The 20,990-nt window shown below is 31.3% G+C and overlaps 1 protein-coding gene and 1 long non-coding RNA gene across 14 annotated transcripts in view; both read right to left on the bottom strand.

Annotated features, from left to right (window-relative positions):
- The window catches only part of LOC106475719 (CUGBP Elav-like family member 2), a 446,359-nt gene that overhangs the window by 62,691 nt on the left and 362,678 nt on the right, over positions 1 to 20,990 (bottom strand). For all 13 annotated transcript variants that reach the window (XM_022380881.1, XM_022380892.1, XM_022380877.1 and 10 more), the window contains one exon: positions 12,463 to 12,588. In XM_022380881.1, coding sequence (XP_022236589.1) covers positions 12,463 to 12,588 — 126 coding nt within the window. The remainder of the gene's footprint in view (positions 1 to 12,462; positions 12,589 to 20,990) is intronic.
- On the bottom strand, positions 17,580 to 20,212 carry LOC111084129. Its single transcript, XR_002609406.1, has 2 exons — positions 20,120 to 20,212; positions 17,580 to 17,701 (listed from the first exon to the last, which is right to left on the bottom strand). It is a non-coding gene; the product is annotated as an uncharacterized LOC111084129 (long non-coding RNA).

Below are 20,990 nucleotides of genomic sequence, written 5' to 3'. Positions count from 1 at the left end.
ACTTATTCAGTTATGTACAAGCTGCCCAGTGTCGGCTAACAATACGAAGAATTAAACCGTGGCGGATTGGTACAAGTTCTTCAAATAGAATGATAGGTTTCTTTTTGGTGAGTGTAAAACACGTAAATACACAAGTTTAATTTTCATTATGATGAGTTTGCAGTGTGGTATTGACGAAAATACAAGAGTGAAATGGAAGTTTTTATTTTGCTGTTGCAGTTATGGGAAACAATAGATTAATATATATTTATATATATACATAAAAACAAAAGTACCCGTCCCCAGTGACGGGAAAAGTTTAAGCTAATTTATCAATTTAAATTATTTCATGGACTTTAAAAAGGTTAATTGTATTGTACTATTGGTTTCACTCAGAGCCAAACTCTGAGCTACTTATACCGCCCACCGCGAAAAGTAATTGTTGATCATTTCAGTCATGTTAAGAGTCACTCAACAATAACAACATACGGTATATTTACATTTTTATTCTTTAAGTTACGTCACAAGTTGAAATGTGAATAATTCCTAATAATTTAGTGTAGAATATCCCGCTTGCGAAACAAAATTTGGCATCAACATTATTCATGCCTGTTCTCCAATCATTTCAAATGTCAATGTTGAGCTTTTCCTGTTTGCGCATCTTTTCAAACGTGAGACAGACGAACACTAGGACATACGCCACGGTTCGCAAAATATATAAGGTGTATTGTATATGTAAATGCCTGATTGCTTGTGGTATGTGTTGCATAATCCACTTGTGGTCAACATATCTATTATAAAAAGAATATTATAATAAGTGAAAATTAAATATTTAACTATTGTAAAACCTAAAACAGTTGTTCATCACGAAAACCAATCAAATAAGTGAAACTATTCTTTGGGTACCTCACAGTCACTAACATTGGTCCAGTAAACTGGAAAAATAAACCGATTTCATACAACAATATTCTATTACTTTTCTGATATTAGTATAATTGATTAAATTTCTTTGACATAATTACCAAATTAGTTTGGCAACAAGATTTGTAAAACAGCTATAATTCTTTTCAAAGAATTTGATGTGTAAGAAAAACCTGTTACAGTATTCAAGAGTCCATAAATTACTGCTGTAAACAATTGTAAGATAAGTATAAAACTTTAGAAACCATTACAGGGCTTTATGATACAGTTTTATTACACTGTATACAATAATTTGAACAATATTATACAGAAACTATGCAACAGCTGTTGTAATTGTCAGTAGCATCTGTTACTATGATGTATTTCAATTCTGCAATAACAGTGATTTTATAGGGCCAAATCTGGAATTATTATGATTAATGTGACTTATTTAATTTTTTTTACATGTCATTTTAGAAATTTACCATCCGAGGTTTATTATATTAAAGAATTTGTTAAATATTTTGATCAACCTTTTTCACTATGCTGAATTACTCAAATCAACTTGCATGATGGTGACAAGTTCAAACACATCCAAATGACAATATTAGTAGGAATTTGTTCAGTAAATGGTTAATACTGTTGTTATGATGTGTTCTTATTTACGGAACTATTCATATAAGAGTGATAATAAAATATTTAAATATCCATTCTGATAGTTATTCATTGGGCATAAACGTGTGTGTATAAATGACTGTTTTGTAGTAGTAATTGTTTCTATTTTTTAAACAAGCAGAAATACTTCCCATTACATGGAACAGTCATACAGTATATGTGCATTTTCTAATATATGATGTTTCTAAACAAGATAAGTTTTAGCCACTGTATGAAATTCTACATATGAATACAGCTTAAGAATGTTACAGTGTAATAAAATTTGTGAAGTGTATGTGAAGTAAATATGCACATGTTTGATTACAGGATGTTCTACCCTGACTAGCTCACTTTACATGTTGAGCATTTATATAGAGGTCAATAACCAAGGTATCTCAAATTTCAAAATTGGATTAGGGATTATGTTTGCTGCATTTTATTGCTTTAATATTCATTACTCTCTTGAAACAGATTCCATCATGGAATTTATACAAAGGTTGAAACTTTTCTCATCATTAGCATCTTTACTATAGATACTTAGCTAATATTATGATAATGTTTTCATAATTCAATGACAGAAAATTTCCCAAGAAACCAAAGTTTGAAACTCAAATTTACTGCAGAAAATGTTTATTTTGTGTGTGTGTGTGTGTTAAAGATGACTAAAATGCACTGAAAATCCTTTTTACAAAATATTTATACATTTGTTAATAAAAAAAGTTATTTTTGGGTGATAGACAGCAGTATTAAACACGATGAATTTAATTCAGTAATTAATTCATAAGACATCAATAACACATTAATTTAGGAAAAGAAACATATCTCAACTAATTTAAATTAATGATTCCATCTTCTAGTAGTAGTAGTAGATTGTTGATGATTGGTTTAATTTTTACAAGTTTTATTTCTCCATAATAGCTAGAGGCATTATGAAAATGTTGTATGTGAAATGTAGATGCAAGTAGGTGCTATTTTGGTGTAACTTATTTGATTTTATGATGGGGAAAATGCACAAGTTCTAGCATTCTTAAAGCAACACCTCCTGCAAATTTTCTTTGAACTTTACAGGAAAGTTGTCAGGCAACATAAATGTGTGTATGTTATTTTGGTGCAATCATTTTCATAGTATTATGATTTATGAAACATTAGTCTATGAGATGGAAGTGCAGAAGTCTTTCACTTTTGAATGCAACTACTTCCACAGTTTATGTTGGATTTGTTTAAAACTTTACAGGAATATTGAATATGAAGCATGGATATATACATGTTTATTATTTGGATGTAATTTCATTGATTTTCTTAAGCTTTATGGTGTGCTAAATTTATGACGGAAATGTTCAAGTGTTAGTCTTCTGAAAGCAACTCCCCTATGGTTTACATCAGATTTTCCCGAGAGAAAAAGAATGCTGTATAGGCAGTACAGATGTGCATATTATTTTGGTGTAATTATTTTCATTATTTCTTCTTTATGAAATATTGAACTCCCAGAATTGAAGTGTAGAAATGTGAATCTCCTGAATACAACTCCTCCTACAATTCACATTGGATTTTTTTAAAACTTTACTGTAATGTTGTATATGGAGTCCAGATGTACATATATTATACAATACCTTAGCTTCAAGGAGGTGTGTTTGGCATTCTACCCCATTTATAGTTTTATATAACTGTAAATCAATGTAAATCAGTTGAGTGGTTGAGTTGTTTCACCAATCCTTCTTGCTCTTTAGTATCTTTATAAACAGAAAGCAAGTTTGTCTGTTGATTAGTAGACTGGCATGTACTGTACTAAATGGAAATCCATGACAAAGCACTGTGTTGAAAAACATAATTACATTGAAATATTTATATTAGTGTTACAATAATAATGATAATTTATACTTAGCATAGGCACTTGCCTGAAACTTGAGTTTGAAATATAAATTAGTTAAAATATAATCAGTGTAATTGAGTAAACAAGTTAATTTAATTTATTTTTTCCAAATGCTCCTTGCTAATTACTCCAGAATGAGGATCAAAAGTCAAAGATGTAGCAAAAGAAAAGCATTATTAGATGTTGTAGCCAGCTTTGAATGGATTAGTCTGTGATTTGTATGAACTAGAGGTTTAATGATTTTAGCCTAGAAAGCTTTATCCTTTTTGAATGGACTTAGAAAAACTTTTTTTTGTGTTTCATAAATTTCTAAGATTTTGTGGTTACTAAAAATGAGCTTTACAAATTGTCAATGATTGAATCCTGTATGTAATATAACTGTATAACCTCACACTGTAAAAACATTTATCATTTTGCTCATTTTTACGTATGTAAGTTATTTTATATTATTACAATTGATGTGAAGATGCAAAAGCACTGATATCATTAATAAGCCACTTAAACATAATTGTTAGAAATTTTGGAAGTGCAAGAAATAAATTATTAAGTAAGATTTGACATAAATATCAACACAATAACTGAAAAGAACCATTAAATCTACAATGTCAGTATTTTAGTCATTGTATCTTTTATGGTAATTAATCCCCTGGTGAGCCAGTGGTAATTTGATGAATTTACAATGCTTACATCCAGGGTTCAAATACCCACAATGGACAGAGCAAAGTGTATGGTTATTTATTGGTGAACACATTTGTAATAAATGAGAAATATAATTTAAACTATTATAACATTTTTTTTAATTACCATAAATATTATTGTTCAAGTTATAGTAACAACATTTTACTTAAGGTACATTTTACCATCATTTATCAGTAACTTTACAGACAGAGATCAGTGAAAGAGTGGTGTTTACTATACCACTTTACATCAAACAGACTGACGCTGGATGAAAGAGTGGTGTTTACTATACCACTTTACATCAAACAGACTGACGCTGGATGAAAGAGTGTAGTTCACCATATCACTCTACAGTAAACAGACCAAGATCAGTGAAAGAGTAGTATTTATTATACAATGACAGTTTCTGAATTACCCTGGGTCATATGGGCTAATATAGATCTGCCTAGTTTTGTTTTTAATTATTTATCTTCCAAACCACAAGAAGCTGGGTCAGATGTCTCATAGTTGTTATTACACATTTCAAGATCATTGAAACCAAGTCCAAAAGTAGTATGGTATTTGGAATATTCCTTAATCCATACAGTGTAATGCTGATATATTCAATGGCTTTTAAGTCAAGTGGACTAAAGATAATTTTTACTTATGCTTTTTACAATAGTTATTCAACCTTAAAGTTTGATGTTTCTTTTATGTTTTGCTGAGCCATGTTAGTAAGAACTGAGATTAAATTCATCACTTGTTTTTATTATACTCTTCCTTGAAGATTTGAAATATGTGGTTTCTGCTATGTCTCTGATGAGCTAGGTACCCCAAGATCATTCGTGTGGTAATCTTAACTGTATAATTAGGGATTTTGATTTGAGTCTTACACAATTTTTATCCCCAATTGATTATCTTGTGCATTCTGGTTACACCTGAATAATTATATTACTTTATGTAAATAAATGCAAGGGCAGTTGTCGTAATGTTACAACTGAAGTTCTGCACTCATAATTCAGTAATTATGTTACAGAACCTTATCCAGACATCCCAAACTCTCCGCAATGAGAATTGAGAACAATGTCTCAACCAGATACACTACTACATCAGCAGCAACATTGATTTAACAATGTATTCTGATTGAAAGTGCAGCAGTACAGTGCTCTTTCAATAAATTAAACTAAGTTCAAAGACCAGAGTGCATTAACATGTCTGCATAAATACAAAAAAAAAGTTAATAATGGTTTATTTTAATGGATATCTGTAGACTAATGAATTTAGGACAATTTTTGTTGTTGTTTCTGGATAATAAAAAGACAATACGAAATTGTGGTAAAAACCATTAAACCTTTTATCTTTTTGAAAACTTTGTTTTCCAAGAGTTTTTCTTCAGGCTGCTAGAATAGTGAGCTGTGAAGCATGGGTTTGTTTTAAGCACTTTTTGTTTTATATTTCTGAATACAACTAAGTTTCTATAAGATTATGCTTAGAAAAATTCATCTGATTTTTTTCCTCAAAAGTTTTACCCTATTAAAAACCTTTCTCAAAGAAAATCAATGAATGCTTCTTATTATACTACACATGCACACACAAATTTATAAACTTAAATATATGACAGTTGTAGATATACCTCAATGACTCTGGATGGATCCTTGTCTTAATTATTTAAATTACGTTCTTTGGGATGGTTATACAGCAGTCTACTCCATATCTCTTATGAACCATACATAAGAGTTTAACTGTAAAAAGGTTTTAACTATATCTTCTGTACAATCTATACAACCTCGAATTGAATATACACCAGTTTCAGCTATTACTTCTATTAGTCTATGATACACAATCAGATGTAGCCTTTTAGTACATGAGCACAAACGATTTGATAAGCTTGAGAATAGTGATCTTTGATTATATTTTTGGCATCTAATAGCCAATGAATCTAAAAACACGTTGAATAAAAAAAGGCCATATAAATATTTATAGATTCGTATTGTGTAACTATTTCTTCACGAGTAATGCTCCATTAAAAACCATGCGCTTCGTTTCGTTAAGTAACGTATAATTTCCTATTTTAATGAACCAAATTGTTTTCGTTTTTGCAAACCATCACGTATAGTAAATTCGGGGGAAACGATTACAGTATTATATATATACACTGTTAGGAATTAGACGAGATTTCATGCACGTTAAAACCTAACAAAAATATTGTTCTTTGCAATTCAGAGGCATTTTCCTATAAGTTATTGCATAACATAGTAATATAACAACGAACATCTAGTGTTTCAGCAACAACTAAATCGTCAAAACAACTTAATGTAAACAGAATAGCATAAAAACCACACAAAGTAATCAATGAAACACGATGGTGTTCTAAAAAGTGATTGTTATTTGAATTTCCAGTTTCAGCATGTACTTTATCACAATGCTACTGAGGTTTATTCGTTTCTTGTGCTGCGTAAGAGATTTTAGCGATTATTTTTCGTTTTCAGCAGCATAAGAGATAAAACTGATATTCAATACATATTTCAAAAACTCGAAACACTACAGACACACAGCCCTTCAATGAAACGGGCAATCTTCACCAAATTCCTTAAAAACAGTTAAATAATTTTTGTTCTCAATCGAACTGTGTACATATATTGTGCTTTGTACAAATTGTAAAATTGAATTGTCGGGGAAAAGTCTATCTGATGCCTAAATAAAATATTACTTTAATGTTCTTCGATCTTTAAAAACTTGTTGTCCGAAAATATGAAACTCACTGGGGAAAAAAAAATCGAGACCTAATTTTCAACAATCTATATAAATCTATAAGAAACTTGCAATATTTGATGATCAACTATACGAAATTAGACTTGATAAGGTGTATAAGAAAGTGTGCAAATGTAATGTTGAAAATATATATAAACCAATTGTTACACACACACACATCACTGTAGAAATGTACACGAAACTAAAAAACATCAACACCGCTGAATTTACGATATAGAACAGGATTTATAATAGAAACTATCACATCAAACGTTAAAAAAATAAAGGTAAGAAAAAAAACAGCAAGATGAAGTTTTACGTTCGCGCCTACTGAAGCATAATAACGAGACTTGTTTACGAGCAAACGAGTTTTGCCTGTATCTTAATAAGTCTCACGAAAATTTCGGTATCATTATTTTACGATATTAATGAAATATTATGAGTTCGTGTTTTATTGAACAGTGATGAAACATCTTGCTCGTCATGAGATGCAACCTATAATATTTGACCCTCTTCGGATTATAATTATAGATATAAATGTTACATGTTTGTTTGTTTTGAATTTCGCGCAAAGCTACACGAGGGCTATCTGCGCTAGCCGTCCCTAATTTAGCAGTGTAAGACTAGAGGGAAGGCAACTAGTCATCACAACCTACCACCAACTCTTGGGCTACTCTTTTACCAACGAATATTGGGATTGGCCGAAGCTTATAACGCCCACACGGTTGAAAAGGCGAGCATATTTGGTGGGATGGGGATTCGAACCTTTGACCCGCAGCATGCGAGTCGAGCTCCCTAACAACCATGTTACATGTAAAGAAAAGTAGTAGCACTTACAGTCTAAAGATGCACACATAAGAAACAAGTAGATTTAATATATCTCATAAACATTTATTCTCTCTTTACTTCAAAAACTCTAGAGCTTTAAGAAAATGATCTGGTTGTAAAGGTCAGCATATAATAACATTAAAAAAATTCCCAAACATAGTTTCTAACGGACGCGTTAATACTAATTTTTACGATGACTTTTGAAACAATTTACGTAGATTTACAGTAAAGTATTTAAGAAACAAAACAAATTAATTTTTTTTTGGATTAGGATATGCGTGTCCTACAAAACTGTAAATAAGAACAGATAAACACGGTATTAATTTTCATCCTATTGCATTACTTTTAAACAATACATAACGTACGAAAAAGTGAAACACTGCCTACTCATAAAAAAAACAAGAAAGACAAACACAAGATTGAGTCTGCATCAGGTTTATCACGTAAAATGCGATTTTTTTCTTCAGCTCAGTCACGTTTATCTATCGTTCAACAGAATCCTAAAATCTATCAATTATAACTTACAGTGCTAAGTTATCACCCCAAATTTTTGTTTTCTTCGTAAACAAAAATAAACTTTGCTATATTTTGACAAACCACCCTAGTACTTACAGAACTCCAAGGGGAGGTAGGAGATTAAATTTTGCAATGAAAAAGAACCATTATAGAATTTTACATGTTTCTTAAAGTCCCTGAATTTTTATCCTATAAAATATATATATATATATATATATATATTCATTAAACTCTATACCAAAAGAACGCTATTCTAAGTTTTTAAATTCTGTATTCTTCCAGGTTTTGTTTTTTAGCAAAGAAAGGAGTAATTAATTTAAAGTATCGACCTTACAAATTACCTGATATTTACTTGTAAAACGTTATGCAACATGGTCAGCTACGAAACACATTAACTGACGACAACGAATCGAAAAAACTGCACTTCAACGAACATTCTTTAAATAGTTTCTACAAGGGACCAACGAATGCATACCACAATATATGATCAAGTACAACAAACTACAAGTATAAATCAAGTTCTTATACTGAATAAAAAATGAAAAGTTCCAAATTCTATATACCTACACATTGCAGTAGTGTGGTGAAAAATTACAAATAATTATGTTGAAACATTATGGAGATATAAACCTTCATTACCGGTCTGGTAAAACACTGGATAACATCCATAGATTACTATTACCTGATGAGCTTACAGAAATTACAGATTACCTCACTGTCCTCTGATAGTACACTTTATTATTTATCCACTAAAGTTTACAGCAAAAATAACATATCGCGTAATTCTTATTGTTATAATTATTTCTGAAAAAAAATCCATTAAATTTTAAATAAAGTAAAAAGTAATAAATTATAAACATAACACTAAAGTAAGTTTGCACCTTGTTCAGTCTCACGTGACATTCAGAATATGAGTATGTGATTTTGTTTTACTCAGAAATTTATGAGCTGCTCAATTATTGCTAATGACTGGTGTGAGCGAAATAATAATAATAAAAAAAGTTATGGAAACTTATAAAGACTGTTATGGATTGTAATCGTAATGAAACAGTGTCTTTAGAGGGCACACCACAACCGAGATGGAAATGGATAAACTTGAGTACTGGTACGAAGATAAAATTTATTTGGAAGAATCTTAGTTAGGAGAAGTTAATGAAAACAACCATACTGATTTTAGTGCATTTCCATATAGCCTTAAGAAATTTCTATTCACCTTGTACAACCGTGTATCTTGCAGTAATTTTTGGAAAAATTAATCATAAACACGGCAACACTTAAAAATGTAAATTCTGAAGTATAAACACTTAACTTGGTGAGTAGCCAAGGATGTTTACTACTGCTTAGTAAACAATTAAATCAGGAGAACCTAAAGATATCCAAAAATTCCCAAGAAAAACCAAGTTAGGAATAAGCTAAATATTAACATTAGCTCGGGAAACGAAAGATTACCAACACTGCTATATCACAAACCATCTCAGGTCGAGGCCACAGATCACTCCTACTGCTACGTATTCAATTATCTTATAAATAAGTCAAGAATTATCACTATAGTCCTGTGACCATTACATTCAAGAAGAAACCAAGGATTACCCATACTCGGTTGTTAATCTCTTTCGTTCGCTAAAATGTGAATTCCAGTTAAAAAAAAGATGAAGTAGAGGCTCAGTCTATTCTCTGACTTGCTACTGCCGCTGCAGCAGACTAGTTCAGCCGAATTCGCAGATCATCAGTGCTGCTTGGTACGAGTGAAGCAAATAAAGTAGGCCTCATATTGTAGTGAAATGTACACAAAATAAAGCATATTTATTTAGAATTGAATAGCCCTCTACTTCACCAAAATTAGTTTCCGTGAAGAAATGAAATTAACAAGTACACAAAATAATTTTGGATAATTATTTGTAATGGTATGTCACGTAAATCAAACTGGTGTATTTACGTGTTTTATACTCACCAAAAAGAAACCTATCATTCTATAGGTATTTGAAGAACTTGTAGAAATCCGCTACAATTTAATTCTTCGTATTGTTATCTGACACTGGGCAGCTTATATATAATTGAATAAGTGAAGTTGTTTAAACATTTGTTTAACAACAAGTTAAAGCTTGGAATGGTCTATTCTTTCATTGGGGTGTGTGGCTATGAGTATGTCAGTGTTGTCCAAACATCTAAATACTTTACATTATTGGTGGTGAGAAAAAGCCTATACATAAAAAGCAAACAAATTACCCCTACTGTTATGTAATCAATGCCCTCATGAAGAAGCTGATGACTTCTGTTATCAGTTATCTCAATCAGATGCCAAGAACTGCAATTGCAGGCCTATCAAATCATTTGTATCAATAGTAATCTGTAAATTGCTTTTACTGCCTGATAACTTAATTCAGAAAGTGTCCAAAATTATTGCTATTATAGTCAGGTCTAGAGAACTAACTTCGTACGATAATTTATTATACTAGTTAGCAGTCGTTATCTCGACAAGAAGTCAGAAATTACAACTAAAAGCCTACATAATTAGCTACCATTACTGCATGGCATATTCAGTTAATTCATTAAGAAGCTGAAGATTACTGCTATTGACCAATGTCTCCAACTTAAAGGATGCTGAGAATTAGCACTACTGACCTGTGTATTTAACCAAGGGAAAATATAAGAAATGCCACTACATGCTTGTGATAATTAATTTGAAAGCTAAGGATAACCATCGCTGGCAAGTCCACACAACAAATGATTATTAATTACTTCTAATGGTGTATATATTCATTAAATTCGACAAAAGAATATCAGCCAGACCTGTCTAATCAACAAGAAAGTTAACCGATGAAACCTCATTATATTAACCATTTGCTTAATTGGTTATATTAAAATCTCCAACACAAAAACTGCAGTATATTTCATGAAATTAGAGGATAGAATGACACAAATATTACTGCCATAGATGTTATACCTTCACTTTTTTGGACGAAACTAATTTATTTCAGAGCAAATGGATGTTCTATTTCCACGTAACAATGGGTAACAACCACGATTGTTTTCTCCAACGTACTTATATCACTTCTTATGTCACCAAGCTAAGATGCATGAATATCTCTTACCTTAGATACCTCGTCTCGTTTATGAAAGGCAATGTCATAACTTTAATATTTTATTTCTGCTTAAAAGTTTACAGAGAAATTTCACTTACATGACTCAGGTTTCACAATCTCCATTTCAAAGTTGTTACGTTTCAAAGAGATAGCACCCCTGATTCTCTCCCAATGAATATAATTAACCCTCATCAGTACACCTTTGAAAAGTTACGTTATGGAACATCTGAGATCCAACTGGAGCCCAGCACAAAATTACCATTATAGTAAGCTCTGGATTGAAATTCCAAAAACCAATTGTATTACAAGTTTTATTAGGATTAGCATTTTGTCAACATATTTCCTCTAGAATACATATATTTTTTATGTTGTTCACATTGTTTACAAAATTACATTGTATACAAATAAGTAGTATTAAACCATTCCTTATACAAGGTGTATCAAAAAAAATGCCAAAGTTTTATTATACTCCAGTTTTAAAGTCATTATCCACCAATATATGATGAGATTACTACAATACATCAAAATTCAACTCAAAGAAAACTGAGAGTGTACACTGTGGGTCACCTTGGGTCCAACCAAATCCCAACACAAATGTATCTTTATAGTAGGCCATGGATTGAAAATCCGATAAGCAGGTTATTTACAATAATTATCAAACGAGGTTTCTATATAATAGGGCATTACAAACAATCATCACAGTGAACACTTGTTGAGGAATACGGTCTGTATACATGCTTACCATAATGATGTTACAAACAAACTGACCAGATTATACTACTTTGATGGATTATCCTTTATGACAACTTATATAGTGAAATAAACGTTTAGAAATATGTTTCTTATGCTATAGGGTGAGCTGCACGTATAATGATGATCAATGATAGTATGCATGGACGTAAATGGGTATAAATTTGTAATGATTATGTAAAAATATATACAACCAGGAAAATCATTGGGATCCATGTGGACCCCTGGTGTACTGATGAGAGTTAATTGTATTTATAAATCGGATACGTCTTTTGTATGAACGTTTCAAAGAGAGATCACTTCTGATTATCATCTTTGAACTCACGTTAAGTTCTAAAGTTGTATCGTTTTAAAGAGAAAACCCTTCGATTCTCGACTACCGAACTTAGATTTATAAATTAGTCAAACCCCAAGGTACACGAATACTGCTTAAAGTTGTAGAACTCGCGTGAAATACAAAAAATGAAAGCTTACCTTTACTCTGTCCGCTTGCGTCCCTGAGTACCGTGCATTCTTCTATGGAGCCAAAGGGCGAGAACATAATTCTTACGTCGTTCTCGTTACACTTTTTGGAAAGCATGCCAATGAAAAGTTTTCTCTCTGTAAAAGGCAGACAAAATATACGAATTCATTAAACTTTTCAGAACTATCAACGTATTATAAAAATTAAAACATTTTTCAGTGTATCATACACTTTCACGAATTGTAGGTTATCTTAGCTACAATTTTAGCCTTGTAATAAATTCATTATTTCGTAAAATGGGACGTTGCAAATTTCGCTCAAAAAATACAAGACACATTGTTTGTTTGTTTCGAATTTCGCGCAAAGGTACACGAGGGCTATCTGCGCTAGCCGTCCCTAATTTAGCAGTGTAAGACTAGAGCACCGCCAACTCTTTTACCAACGAATTGTGGGATTGACCGTCACATTATAACGCACCCATGGCTGAAAAGGCGAGCATGTTTGGTGGGATGCGAACCTGCAGATTGCAAGTCGAGCGTCCTAACCACCTGGCCATGCCGGGACTTTTCTTTTTGTTTCATAATAATAATTTAATTTATTTTTACGAAATTTGTACATCATGTTATTTCACACAATCTAGGAAAATTTGGTTATCACATTCATAATTACCCTCCCTATTTTCCGAGTTAATCTACTTAATTAGTCTAACTATTTGACACTTGTATATGTAAGGAAAACAGAATGCATGGTAATTTAGAAGATGATCATTCCTGTATGCATTGCCAAAGTAGATAAGGAATAGATAAGGCAAGTCAATAAATTTAATTACCTGGGAAGCTGGGTAACATCAGATGGTAAATGTGATCATGAAATAAAATGGAAAATAAGGATGGCAAAAAGACGCATTTCTGAAAATGAAAAAAAGATACTGACAAATAATAAAATTTGTATGAAGATGAAGTTAAGAGTTTTGGATTGCTATGTTATACCAGTTATCATGTATACATCAGAATGTTGGACAATATCACCAAGTATGAAAAAGAGAATTGAAGCAATTGAGTTGTAGTTCTAAAGGTATATTGGACTAATTACACTTCAATTAAAGATATTTTGTCAAGAGCAGGTTGCACGAGGAAGCTGCTGACTAACATCAGAAAGAGACAGTTGGAGTTTCTAGGACACATTAGGAGGGAAAAAGAAATTGAAAGTCTGGTCGTAACTGGAAAGATTGAAGGAAGGAGAGACTGTGGAACACAAAGGTTGGCTTATGACAACAGTCTATCTAAATGGATGAATCCACCGACATTGGATTTCCTTTTGTGCCTCAAGGAGATCTGTGGAAGACCATGGTCACTAACGTCCTGTTTGAATATGGTACATAGAAAGAGATTAGTAAGCTACAGACGTTCTTTTTTTACATTTATGATTTATCCATTGTGGATTCTAAATCAGAGGTATGTGTAAAAACAGATTACATTTTTTTTTACCATACCTCACTGCTCAAGAGACATTTCATTCAATAACAGTACTCACCAGTTGGACTGGACAAGGAGTGACAAAAAATTCCCTGAAATGCTATATATGCGGTATAGTGTTATGGTTAAACCTAGCAAAGCACCAGAAACCAACAGGCATAAAATCTGTGTTAAAACCACGTTTTTTCCACAGTCCTCTTAAGTTGTTCATTGTGTATTCAAAATCAGTTGCACATATGTTTGCATCTATAACACTTCCAATTTACCTTGTGCCTCCCAAGAGACTTTTCATTCAATACCACAGCCCATCAGTCAGGATGGACAATGACAGACAAAATATTCCATGAAATCGTTATCTTATCTACTATGCCTAAACTGTCCATTCACCAAATCACTTTTGGTGGTTTTCCGTGCTCTATGGTATGAACCCAGCCTGGCCAGGTAGAAAGGGCATTTTACTCACAATCTGAGGGTTGAGGGTTCAAATCCCCATCCCACAAAACATGCTCACCCTTTCAAAAGTGGGGGCATTATAATGTGATGGTCAATCCCACTATTTGTTGGTAATTGAGTAGCCCAAAAGTTGGTGGTGGGTGTTGATGACTAGCTGCCTTTCCTTTAGTCTTTCATTGTTAAATTGGGATGGCTAACGCTTTCATCTAGCTTTGCACGAAATTCAAAACAAACCAAAAACCATTCTATGGTATGAAGGTGGGATGACTTCTTGCCCCTTATTGTCTGGTCACTGGGGGCATTCTTTATGGGTAGATGATCAAAAGAATCCACTGATAACTATACCCTTGGTGATACTCTGTAACTGGTCTTAACAGGAACCCTGTATTCTCTAGCAGGTTGATTTATTACATGTGAAGTATTCACTGAAGTAAATCAGTTGGCTGTCCTTTTACAGACATCATTCAAAAAGCAATTACAAAAGATGACTTTTGGCTTGAGCCTTCTGTTCTTCTGTATTCTGCTCTGTTGCACTCGAGATTGGCTGTCTTCATTAGCCAGTGTACACCTTTCTTTGTTGTTACTTGAGGTCCAACTTCTGGTGAGTTGTGTAATTGTAATATAAAACATGGAAATTTCCTTATCGTTGAGTGTGAAATTATTTGAAGCTAGTTATCCTCATATCCATGTCTCTGCATGAAGTCAGTTTCAAGTATGTACTTTTCTAGATGACAATTGTAGTTGTAGAAACAGTGTCAATTAACATACTCATTGGCTTGTGGTTTGATTTCTTTAGATAATACACTCATTTCTGATGGAGAATTCTCTTATGACTTTCTTTTAACTCCTCTCTTACTTATAATTCTTAGTTTTCTACCTTTTTCATTTTAGCCTTCTATATTGTGGTTTGTAAAAACTACAAAACAGATAAACGATCATCATAAAAGCTGCAACTTCCATAGGTCAAAGTGTTGTACTAAACCAAGTTTAATAAAAGGTGACACTTCATTTTTTTTTAAATCTGTAATCATGAAAGAATAAAGTGAATGAATTGTAACAAATAATTCTACAAAGAAGTTAACTGCAGTTAAAGTCTTAATTTCATGACAAACTATAAGTGAGCAAATGTTGCTTAGTGTATGTTTGAAGTTGCATTTTTTATTTTAACATCATATGAAAAACTGTATAATATACCAAATATTTCTACAACACAGATAAACAATGTAGACTTTAAAAGTTTTTCTTTCATAAATTAAACTCAATTCTGTAATCTATTCCCAGTTTAACTACTTCATTCTGTTAGTTCCTAACACTGTGCTAAATATCTTTGTGATGTTTTGTCAACAGATATTTCTGTAAAGTAGGAATTTATATATATATAGTTCAGAATATGGTGTTTAACTTGTACCTGTTTTAACTTCATTATACACTTTATCTTGAATCTGTACCTTTAATCAATTTCTTAACAAGAATCAAACTAGTCTATAGCAATATAAGCAAGGAAATCAGACGTGTATGGATATAACTAAGCAATGCACAGATCTTGCCAAGACTGTCATGAATTTCAATGAACCTTCTTCAAATGATAGTTTGTATCTGTAACAATAAAGTAGTAACATTTGAGTGACATACTTCAAAAATCAAAGGAAGAATGATGTCAAAAGATGATTTAATCTAATACTAGTATATGCTAAGTAAGTTGTGAACTGTTAAAAAGTCTTGTTATATGTTTTTGAGTAAGTGGAATTTAAAAGATATAAAAAAGTTGTACATACAATATGAATATGTACATTTATATATGAGATGGGTTTCTTTGTGTTGATTTCTTTATTATAACATCATTAAGGGAATTAATCTGAAACCAATAGGGTTGTTGATTTCTTCAAAAATAAGTTTTGACTAATAATATAAACACATGAAAATTGACAATATAAACTAAGTTAGAATTTAAATATCAAGTTGACACTCTAGTAGCAAATAAACATTACTGATATTAAAACATACAAATTGGGAAAAGTTATAGCAACAGATATTAAACCAATTACTGTGCATTTCTTAGTACTCAATGAAAAAAATGCAAGGTTCAAAATAAGAAGAGAAATTAATGGAGAATTTTCTCAATAATATATAATAATGTAGACTTGTTATAATGGGCTTAAACCCAAGTCATAAAAACTACTAGGGTTGTATACAACAGTGGAATTTCTTAGCTTTTATATAAATAAGAACAATTTTACTTCCCTTATCAACTGATAAAGGGAACAATCTTAACAGAAAAATGCATATTTTGACCCTCTACATTTTTGGTTTCGTTACAAGCCAGTATAATAACAAATCTCAGAGGATTTTTGAGATTTTGCTACTTTTGTTTTCCTATATTATGTTAAACTTAGTAAATTTTTGAGATATTAAAATAACACTAGTGCAAATGAATTTAATATAAAAATTTGAATTGGTGTTACATTATAACATGCAACATATGAGGAAACAAAGAATATATGTGCCCTGGGCATACAGTTATCTTACAAAATGCCCATGTTTAAAATATACAGTAAATAAAAGATGGAAAATTTTTATTTTAAAAAGAACAGGTTTTTAAGATGAGAATAACAAAAGAAAGATAAATACTGTCATTATATTATACACTGGTTTTTTTTATTTCAATCTTTAGCTTGAAAGAACCAAAGAGAGGGATAAATCAAAAACATTGTGATATGAAGCTTTATGTACACCATAAAAAATTACAGAACGTGGATACTGACACTTTGGACATAAACTTGAAACACTAAATGTAAATAATATTAGAAACAGAAATATATCTGAAGAGAGTTGCTGTTGCTCAGCCAATCACACTGTCATGAAAGAATCACAGTTCTGTTGAGTTCAATTCTCACAAGGGTACTAAGAACAAAATATATTCGCATTGTCATGATAGAATCACACCTTTTTTTGGGTTCATTTCCCTCAAGGTCCCCAACAAAAAATGTAATTTTTGTGACAGAAAATAAGCTAAACAGATTGTAATGATGTAACAGTCTGTCACCGTGTTACTCTGAGCTATCAAACTAAGATCTTGAAGAATCAGGTTTGAGTCTCCAGTGAATACTTCAAGCCCAAGGCTTGGCACACTTGAAAATTTTTCTATTCATCCTTTATCACTGACCACCTGATTTATTTAGATTTGCGGATTTTGCTCTTAGTTTGTTTCTTTTATTTACCACTCAGCATCTCCAAGGGCTTTCTGGAACACATAATCTTTACCAGAAAGGTTCATTATTCCATCCTTGAAGTGAAACTTCCATCTATTTCTGCTCCGAGATATCTAACCAAAATAATCATAATAAGAATTATAAGCTATGACATCTAAAAATATTAACTCAAAAATTTGAACACTTCCTTCAAAAGAAAAATTTTTTTATAAAATTTACACAAACTATGAATTTAGTTAATTTTTTTAAAATAAAAACTAACTACTGTTAACTTATTTGTGGTTACAATCACAATACCTAATGATTAAGAAACTTATTGGGTTGAAATTAACATAAAATTAAAAACCCTTGAAGATGTTACACCTTATACATCTATGATGTATGACCAAAATAGGTTTCAGTGACCTTAAAATTGAATCCTGGTTAAAATATGCTATTAAACATTAAGTGTACATATTAACCTAACTGTTACTGATATCATCCTTATAATATTTCTTTTTTATAAACCATAAAATATTAGCATAACATTTCCTAACTCAAGTGCATTTTATACCATACAATTACTTGTATCCTAAATTATTCTTATTTCTGTAGTTGGGTAAAGCATCATAAAACAAGACACTTATTACTCTGTTAACAGAAATGGCATAGGCTTATTTTAATAATAATAATAAAAAAGAAAGTTAGAGAGAGATTAAAACATTTTATACATCACTCATAAGAAACCCAGAGATAAAGGTGTAACAAGATAAATACATTTATTCCTCAAATCCTCTATTTACTAGACAAAAGAAAGTTACATTTAAGACAACTTGTTGCATTTTTCTTTTTGACTTCAAAACCAAATAACTGTTTCTACTTATTTGTTTAATTTGTAAATAATACGCTGCAGTAAATAAATCTTTTATATTTCTTATCAGACTGGAAAAATACTGCGTTATAAGGAGAAGCAGCAACCACACTTCTTATTACTTTGTTCTGAAAGTTGATCTAATGTGGAAACTAGATGGTGTATGAAAATTGGGGTTTGCATTACAATCTAAACTCTTAAAAATGAATGATGCTGTAATAGAAGGAAAAGATCAATTTTTAGACCTGATAAACTTATGCTAGCTTAACTGTGAAGTAAAACAAAACAAAATATATATATTTTTTTGAGATTTAAAATTTCAAAATAAATGTGAAAAAGGTAAACAAATATTCACGAAACTAGTTATTTACACATTTTTTTTAACTTTATCCAAGTTTAATTATGGTTACATGAAAAGTTAAAATTTATAAATATATATAACATCAATAGAAATTATTAGAACTGAATGGGGTAATATGTTTTGCTGCTGGGGTCCAATTTTAATAGCAACACTGATATTAATATTTGTCACCAACTCTTGATACACATCTAGTAAAATGAAGACCAACTTCTACTTCGAAACAATTCTAAGGGTAGCAACATTTCAGGGTATGTTCCTAAAAAGACATTACCATAAGACTGTAGAGTAGTTGAGCTGGACTTAGGTCAAAACTCTGATCGTAGTAGTTTCTGAATATCATTTCTTTCAAATCCCTACTGGACATGTCATAAAACAAGGCTTTCAAAGCACTTTTAAAAATTAAAGATAGACCAAGTCCATACCAGCTAGAGTGGGTACACACCATGACACTGCATCACCATTTTTAATGGCTGAGACAACACTGTTATATACAAAACTTTAACTAAGTCAATATCAAACCCACGCTCTTTCATTTGATGCAAGGAATTAATAGCAAAATTTGTTTTCTATACAGTGGTAATCTATTTTTATTGACCACAATCTGGATGATCAAGGCACCAAAAAAAAAGAAGAGGCCTTATAGTCAGGGTAGTAATGAATGGTTCATGGCTTGTACCACTTCTGTATAATCCAGTAACTTGGATTTCTCCATGAATGTTTTGAATAACATAGAGCTCTGTACTCTCATTAAAATTATGTATAATGGACTTATTACCAAATATGTTACTTAATTTCTCAACATATTTCAAAATTTACATGTAACAAAAAGCAACTAATTTTGGGTGGCTGTACAAATGCTCCAAATTAGTAGGTTCAGTGGGTTTTTCCATTTCTTTGGTACATTACCGACAGAAAGCAGACTCAAAAGTTTCATACTAACAGTGATGCTTTTAATAAGCGTTCCTCTGAATAATCCTAAGAGCTCCATTCTTCATGGTATCTTGACTTCAAATGGTTCCCTTTGTCACAGCTCACTACGTGATGTTGCAGAGCAATAAGTGTTGTCCTTTTAAGTCTGTCTAAACCCACTTTAATATAGGGTTTATTAATAAAAAAAAGTTCAAACATTGCTGATAATAAAGCTAATTTGTTTTCACTTGATATGACCTTACTTTCTCTTAAAATATGGGTAATTAACACAATATATTTTAAAAGATATCTATGAATTTGTAACAGCATGAGTACAAAAATTATAAAAAAGTTATTACTGCATCAAGCTGTCCTAGATTCAGACTAAGTCTTTAGACTATAACTGCTTACCTTATCATATTGGCATACAACAACATTATCTGTTTCAAATACTTCTGATGTATCATCATCACTAACATCATCTTCAGAATTTAAAGGTTCCTTAAGAGAAATAGTATTTAAATTAAAAAGTAATATGGTATACAGTACTATATTTTAAATTAAGCACATTTTAAATATATTTGGTATAAGCAAATGATTTATGCTATTCTTATAAAGCATATACAACAGAAAACTTAGTTTTCAAGTAGTATTTTACAGAAGTAGGGGCACCATCACACCATATTTTAAAACTGTGTTAACAAAATAAAGATATACATGAATTACTAACACTAGAATTTCAATTTATTATTTCTATAAGGAAGGACTCCCTGAAGATGACACCACATGGTATTATGCGCTGGAATACAGTACAAATTCTTCAATGAGCTGCACTGTGCACAATATAACTTTTTATGAGATTATTAATGATACATTTTACAACTGTTAAAGTGTCTAGAGAGAAGAAATTAATAAACTGTGTATGAGCCTATAAGAAGATGAAAATTTGACACATACAACACATAAACACACACAGGTTACTTTGGTTCTGATTTACGTTATGCATTTTGTATTCACATAAATGCCTTTATTCACTACGACTTGCAAAAATCAAGTTCAGCTATAACTTTCAATTGTCCCAAATTAACTTGTTTTTAACATTTCAGAAGATCCCAAATATTTTCTAAGAGATTTGAGTCAATAATGGCCATTCTAATTCAGTAGTAATCCTCTGTAAAAACTGGTCATGCTCCGTAGTAATTCCAAACTTTTAAATATCATTACAGGTTATATTTTACTACCCTATGACTACTGCAATGAACAGCAACAATTCTTCTTATAT

Source organism: Limulus polyphemus, unplaced genomic scaffold, assembly GCF_000517525.1.
Source record: "Limulus polyphemus unplaced genomic scaffold, Limulus_polyphemus-2.1.2 Scaffold149, whole genome shotgun sequence".
Taxonomy (NCBI): domain Eukaryota; kingdom Metazoa; phylum Arthropoda; class Merostomata; order Xiphosura; family Limulidae; genus Limulus; species Limulus polyphemus.
Note: the sequence above shows the minus strand (reverse complement) of the source record. Positions and strands in the feature narration are given on the sequence as shown.